The 6458-nt window shown below is 62.0% G+C and overlaps 1 protein-coding gene across 1 annotated transcript; it reads right to left on the reverse strand.

Moving 5' to 3' along the window:
- Positions 1–2651: 2651 nt before the first annotated feature.
- Positions 2652–5953, reverse strand: CTRB1 (chymotrypsinogen B1). Its single transcript, XM_006743338.2, has 7 exons — positions 5902–5953; positions 4803–4906; positions 4608–4687; positions 4188–4266; positions 3670–3850; positions 3459–3592; positions 2652–2875 (listed from the first exon to the last, which is right to left on the reverse strand). The coding sequence occupies exons 1-7, from the start codon at positions 5951–5953 to the stop codon at positions 2714–2716; spliced, it is 792 nt and encodes a 263-aa protein (XP_006743401.1). The 3' UTR covers positions 2652–2713.
- Between the last annotated feature and the right edge of the window lie 505 nt (positions 5954–6458).

Below are 6458 nucleotides of genomic sequence, written 5' to 3' on the forward strand. Positions count from 1 at the left end.
CGCTGGGCAGGCACACGGGGGACACGGTGCTGGAGAGCGGGGCCGGCCGGCGTGGCCAGCTTCAGCAGGGCGATGTCGTTGCTGTCCATAATCCTGTCCCACAGCGGGTGTTCAAAAACCTGGGGACACGTGGTGGGGGCTGGGCAGAGCTCAGAGGGAGGACTTGGGGGATTGAAGTGGGGGGACAAGGCCTGGAGCCGCAGAGGGCTCAGCGCCAGGCGGACGGTCGTTGAGAAAGACGCACAGATGGAGTTGCACAGACAAAATCTCTGGAAACTGGCGTTTGACACATTGGCGATATTTAGTTTCTATATTTTTGTGCTTTTCTACCATGAGCAAAACTTAATTTTACCATCAGAAACAACCTTCCGTATTTGTAAAGGAGCTTTGTTCCTTGGGAAAGAAGGCTCTGGACCGAGAAGTGCAGGGGTGAGGCCCGAGCAGGTTGGCCGGGATCGTCTGTGCCCACACACCCTGCCCCCCTTGCCCCTCCCTCCTCCCGGGCACGGGGGGGGGGCGGTGCGGGGAGCAGCCCCACCGCAGCCTGCCCGCCTGGCGGTCCCTCCGCGATCCTCAGCGCCTGGACAGCCTCGTCATCAGAGCCATGATCAGACACCCCAGCCACCACATGGTGGCTCTTCCTGGAGAGAGAGGGGGTGGCAGAGGGTGCTCAGGCTCTGGCCACCTCGGAGGGGTGTCTGGGAACCGCGCCCGGTGAGGGAAGCCCCGGCCGAGCCACGGGGACCTCGACTCCCATGGGGACCCGGGGGCCTGGTTCCCCATTTGTGCAGCGAGGGCACAGGCCTAGAGCTGCTCTCCTGGACCAAGCGGGGGTCCGAGGCAGTGGGGGGCACAAGGGTGGGGGTTTTCTCCTGCAGCTGGTGGCTCTTGCCTGTAGCTAGGAGGTAGGGGCAGCTTCCTCCCCACCCGCCGGCTGCCTCAGACCCTTCCCGCCAGGGGGCAGTGCCTGGGCAGGGGGGGTTGGGGAGGGAGTGAGGGTGGTTCCCCGAGCCCGGGCCTCACCTGACCCTGCAGTGGGCGACAGTGAGCACCCGGTGCTGGTTGATGAGGGAGCCCCCGCAGAAGTGTAAGCAGGAGCCAGTCTGGGGAGAGGGGAGAGGGACGGTCAGCTTCGCCTCTCCTGCCTGACCCGCCCCCAGTCTAACCCGCCCCTCCTCAACTTTCCCCTTACCTGCAAGGACACCTGCCAGGGCCAGGAGCTGGGGACAGCGTCCTCCCCACTGACGATCCGGGACAGGCCACTCAGCTCGGGGTGGATGGCGAGGACTCCGCAGCCTGGGTGCCAGGGCCAGGGTAGCTGGTCAGTGGATAGGGCAGGGGGAAGACCCGGCACTTCCAGGCGTCTGTGGCCACCTAGCACCCGGAGCTTTGGCCACTGCAGGGCACTCAGCCCCTCCTAACCCAGCCGGCAGCTGGTGCCCTTGTGGAGGGTCCTGGAGGCTGGAGGACCTCTGGAGTTGGGGCCCGGAGCTAGAAGCCTGGGTCCGGAGACTCCCTATGTAGCTAGCTCCCCAACCCATTGTGTGCCCCGAGAGGAGCCTCCATCCCGCTCTGAACCCAGGGTCCTGGGTCATGGGGCTGGGATGTCCTGCTTGAGTCCCTGGTGCTCTCACGGCCCCCTGAGTCTGCAGCAGGAGCAGGTCGGGGTCAGAGTGTTACTCCACCCGGAGCGGCACAAACCCAGGAGGCTGCCCAAGTTGGGAAGAGAGAAGAGGCAGGGCAAAAGGACGGGCATGGAAGACGTTCCCGAGGCAGAATTCCTGTGGCTCGGGGACACATGTGCATGCTGGAGGAGCCCGGACGACCCCCTGCTTCTGAGCCGATGGAGGAGGCCAAGACGAGGCAGGTCCAGCATGACCAGTGGAGTTCGAGGGGCCCGAGGGACCTCTAGGCGGAGGAGGAGTGGGGAGCCCAGGAAAGGCACCCAGAGAAGCTGGCGGGGGGTAGCCAGCGGGGCCGGCAGGGGGTCAGCTGGGGCGGGTGATGAGAGGTGCAAGGACTTGGCCCTCCAGGTCCCAGCTTCTGGGGGTGCGGGGGGCCGGGGGTGGGAGAGGCTTGGTCTGGGGCTGCCAGGCCTGCCTGAACCTTGCGCTTACTGGAGCTGCTACCAAAGAGGAGAAAGCCAAGGACAACCCAAAGAAAGGCCATGGCGTGTGGCTCAGGAGGTGGGATGGGGCTGCCCAAATGACCCCCATTATATTCCCCTAGCCCACCAATTACAGCCGGCCTCGCCATCCCTTCCTTATCATGAGTCCCTGGGCTGAGGAGCACCTGACTCCTGTGCAGGCCTGGGAAAGTCGCAGCCCTAGGGAGCTGCTCCTGGGAAGGTTCCTTGGAACCACAGGTGTGTGCGGCCAGCAGGTGGCTCATCCCCCAGCTGTCCACTCCCCGGGGGTGGGGGCCCTGAGCACCTTGAGCAGGGCCTGGATGGCCAGGACCCTGCTGCCTACGAGGGTGGGAGCAAGGAGTGAGGGGTGGGGGCCAAGATCCCACTTCATCTCTTGGGAGCAAGACTAAAAAAGGGCCCTCCAGGGACCTCCTGCCATTCGTCCCAGTGAAGATGCAAGTTCAGGAGCAGAATGAGGTCTCAGGGGCCCCAACACAGGAGAGCACATCATCAATGTGTCTTTTATTGGTTTATTGAGGCTTTGTGGGAGCAGGTCAGCAGGGACGGCAGGGTGGGGCTGGGGACTCAGTTGGCTGCCAGGATCTGCTGAACCCAGGGCATGAGCTTGGTGACGCGGGCATACACGCCAGGACTGGAGGTAGAGCAGGTCCCACTGCCCCAGGACACGATGCCCACCAGGGTCCAGGCTCCGTCCTTTTGGCAGACCAGGGGGCCACCAGAGTCGCCCTGCAGGGAGAAAGAGGGGCTTGGATCTGGCAGCCCGTAGACACCCGGCAGGTGCATACTGGAGGGATTATGAAAGAAGCTGCAGTAGCTCCTTGTGTGGTTTGTGCCCCTGTAAGGCTGGGCCATCACCAGGGGCCCTCTGATAGAGGCCTAATAAAGCAGGTTTGATTGATAGGAAGGAAGCATGGGTGGTGCTGGCCTGGCCGTGGAGCCCGACTCTTTCTGGAGACTTCTGGGCGCCATGGTCCACTACCCAGGCTGTACCTTGCACTGCTCCGGTGGGGGAGGAGGGGGACATTCGTTCAGACACTGATTTCAATGGAATTTTGCAATAGGGCGGTTTCAAGACCAGAGCCCCCTGCCCTGGCATCCCTCTGTTGCGGTCACTGGTGATCAGCCAGGAGAACTAAGCATTTTCACGACTGCTCAAGCAGGAATTCAGGGACAGAGTGTCAGGCCCTCCAAAGAGGCCTGCGTGTGACTTCCATCTCCTCTCTCCCGCCAAGCCCCTGACCCGGGACTTTGCCGGAACCCACCCCAGGCTGGGAGGGAAGGGGCGCCGGGTGAGTCCAGGAGGCCATACCATGCAGGAGGACACGCCACTGGCCCCGGCGCAGATCATGAGATTGGTGATCTTGTTGCCCCAGAACTTCTTGCACTCGGTGTTGGACAGGAGGGGCAGGGTCGCCTGCTGCAGCCTGTCAGGGGTGTTGGCATCTGGAAGGGCAGGGTGGGCAGTCAGCAGGCACGGCCCGGCCCCCGACCTCCCACCCACCCGGCTGGAGGGTGCTCACTGGTGTGTTTGGTCAGGCCCCAGCCCGTGGTGACACATAGGGTCCCAGCAGGGAAGTCGTCGTTCTCAGCGGGCAGGCACACGGGGGACACGGTCTGGGAGAAGCGGGCGGGCGTGGCCAGCTTCAGCAGGGTGATGTCGTTGTTGACGGTGAATACGTTGAACTTGGGGTTCTTGAAAACCTTCGGGGTGGGGTGGACAGCGGCGGATGGGGTCCGGGAAGAGGTTGACGGGGGGGCTGAAGCAGGACACCAGGCCACCCCATGTCACCCCAGTGCTTCTGTCTGCACAATGGCCTGTTCGACTTGGCAGCTCCTTCTACAGCCCTGGAAGCCCAAGGCTAGGCCCAGGACCACGGTGCAGACCTTGAACACCCTGCTTTCTGCTTTGCCCCCTCATGATGGGGTACCGGGGTGGTCGGGAGCATCTGGGGGTGTTCAGGCCTTAGCCTGGGCGGCACACTCCTGAGGGCCTGCCCCCCCGCCCTGGGGTCAAGCCTGGACTCCAGGGCCACCATACCTTGGCAATCTTCAGCACCTGGATGTCCTCAGCATCTGAGCCCTGGTCAAACTCCCCAGCCACGACCAGGTGGGAGGTTCTGGAGAGGGCCCGAGAAAGAAGGAGGATCCTGCTGTGAGGCGGTGGGGCCATGCGAGGGGGTGCAGACTGCACGTGTGTGCGTGTGTATCTTTGTGCATATGCTCAGAGTTGTTGATCCAGAGATGGGAGTGCAAAATATCAGTAATTGTCCCCGAAACACCTGCACCTACAGCCTGCCGGGTGTTTCCTTCCTGGTGACCCTTGGGAGACCAGCATGACTTGGATTTTCTACACATTCCCAAACAAGGAAACTGAGGCACGAGGAGTTAAAGGTCCAGCCCTCAGTGCTGAGAGTCTCCCCCCCGACCAAGGGGTTTCCTGGGGACCCTGAGTCCTCACCTGACCCCGCAGTGGGCGGCAGTGACCACCCAGTCCTCGCTGATGAGGGAGCCCCCGCAGAAGTGGAAGCCAGTGCTGTCCTGGAGGAAGACGGGACGGGTCAGTGCTGGCTGGACACCAGCAGCCCCCAGCCTGGCCCCGGGTGGGCCAATACCCCCGTGTGTCCTCCACTCAGGGGCAGAATTCCCCCCTCACCTGCAAGGACACCTGCCAAGGCCAGGAGCCCGGGACAGCGTCCTCCCCATTGACGATCCTGGACAGGCCACTCAGCACGGGATGGATGGTGGGAACCCCGCAGCCTGGGGGTGGGAGTATGAGGTAAGGGATGGAGGCCAAGCCCTCCCCACCCAGGTCCCACTCTCCCAGGAACCCCCAGGGACAACTCAGTCTGACGTGTGCTTCAGCCCAGACAAGCCCAACAGGTTGGCTTTGAGGTGGTGGCCAGGCCAGAGCACGAGATGGAGGCAGGGCTCTGGGGGTGTGAACCCAGCCCCACCACTGCCTCGCCTTACCATTCTGAGCGTTTTCCCATCTGCAAAGAGAGGGTCATATAGCTGCTAACCTCACAGAGTTGGGATAAGGATCCAAGAAGACTTGGATCGGCCGCCTGGGCGGCCCGGTTGGTTGAATGTCCGACACTTGATTTCAGTTCAGGTCATGATCTTGGGGTCCTGAGATCGGGCCCCAAGTCTGGCTCTACGCTCAGAGGGTAGTCTGCTTCTCTCTCTCTCCCTCTCCCTCTGCCCCTCCCCTCCCTCAAACTCTCTCTCTCTCAAATAAATAAATAAATCCTAAAAAAAAAAAAAAAGCAGCAGCAGCAAGAAGACTAAGCAGGCAAAGCAGGAACTTGCTCTCTTCCTGGCACAGAGCAAGGACTCAGTGAACACAAGTTTAAAAGTGCTGGGTTCGAGGGTCCCAAAGGGTTGTGGTGGTCCAGCCACGCCTGCCCGCCTGCTCACCCTCTGAACCTGTTTGGGAGCCACTAGCTGTTCAGAGAATTTTCGCTCCCTCGACTTGGCCTCCCTGTCCCTTGCACAGTGTGCAAGGCCTCAGTCAGCCCCAGGAAGGCCCACCTCCTGCTGGGGGCCTTGCACTGGCTAGTCTGGTCCAATCCTCCCAGCAACCCCATCGTGCTGATGGGGCTGGTGAGGCTCAGAGGGGGAGAGAGACCTGCTCAGGCTCACACCACCGTGTGCACCTGAATGGGGAGCAGGGACCCTGTTGCCCCTTCTGGCCCCGGGGGTTGAAGGGGAGCAGAGACATCCCTTCTGGCTTCTGTTTGCCCCGAACTCACCGAAGGCTGTGCCCAGGAGGGCGCAACAGGAGAGGACCCAGAGGAAGGCCATGGTCAGGGAGGTGTATGGTGCCTGTCTGGGGAGCTCCCCGTTATATCCCTGGGCACCAAGCTGTTATCTGCCAACCTTGAGGTGACAATCCCTTTCTTGGGCATGTGCCCGAGGACATAGAATGTGCCAGAGCAGGGCTAGCATCGGGGCATGGGATGGCAGCACCTGCGGCCCATGGTCGAGCTTGGGTCTGGGTCAAGGGCAGGGCAAAGGTGGGGCCAAACAAGATAGCCATGGGGAAGGGCTCAGAAAACTTGGGCTTCCTCTTCCAGGAAGGGACTTCTGGACACCAGCCTGGCCTGGGCAGGGTTTGAGCCCCAGCCTATTCTCTCACGGGCAGGAGAACCTTGGACAAGTAATTTACTTGGTCTGTTAGTTATTCTAAAGCCCTGGGCAGTGTGGTCAAGGAGGAAGGAGGTGTGGGGACCAAGGTGCTGGTGGCCAGGGCTGAGGATGTTCCCCTGGTCTTGGGGATGGCCAAGCAGTCTCCGTGAAGGTTCCATTC

This window comes from Leptonychotes weddellii, chromosome 16 (assembly GCF_054177405.1).
Source record: "Leptonychotes weddellii isolate Sample4059 chromosome 16, ASM5417740v2, whole genome shotgun sequence".
Lineage (NCBI taxonomy): Eukaryota > Metazoa > Chordata > Mammalia > Carnivora > Phocidae > Leptonychotes > Leptonychotes weddellii.

What these genes read in the sequence shown, in the direction of transcription:
- CTRB1 (XM_006743338.2), bottom strand. Translation starts at nt 5,953, where the DNA reads ATGGCCTTCCTCTGGGTCCTCTCCTGTTGCGCCCTCCTGGGCACAGCC. An exon ending in CCTCCTGGGCACAGCCTTCG is followed by an intron (nt 4,907 to 5,901) that starts GTGAGTTCGGGG and finishes TCCCACCCCCAG; the next exon opens with GCTGCGGGGTTCCCACCATC. An exon ending in GGGCCTGACCAAACACACCA is followed by an intron (nt 3,593 to 3,669) that starts GTGAGCACCCTC and finishes CTGCCCTTCCAG; the next exon opens with ATGCCAACACCCCTGACAGG.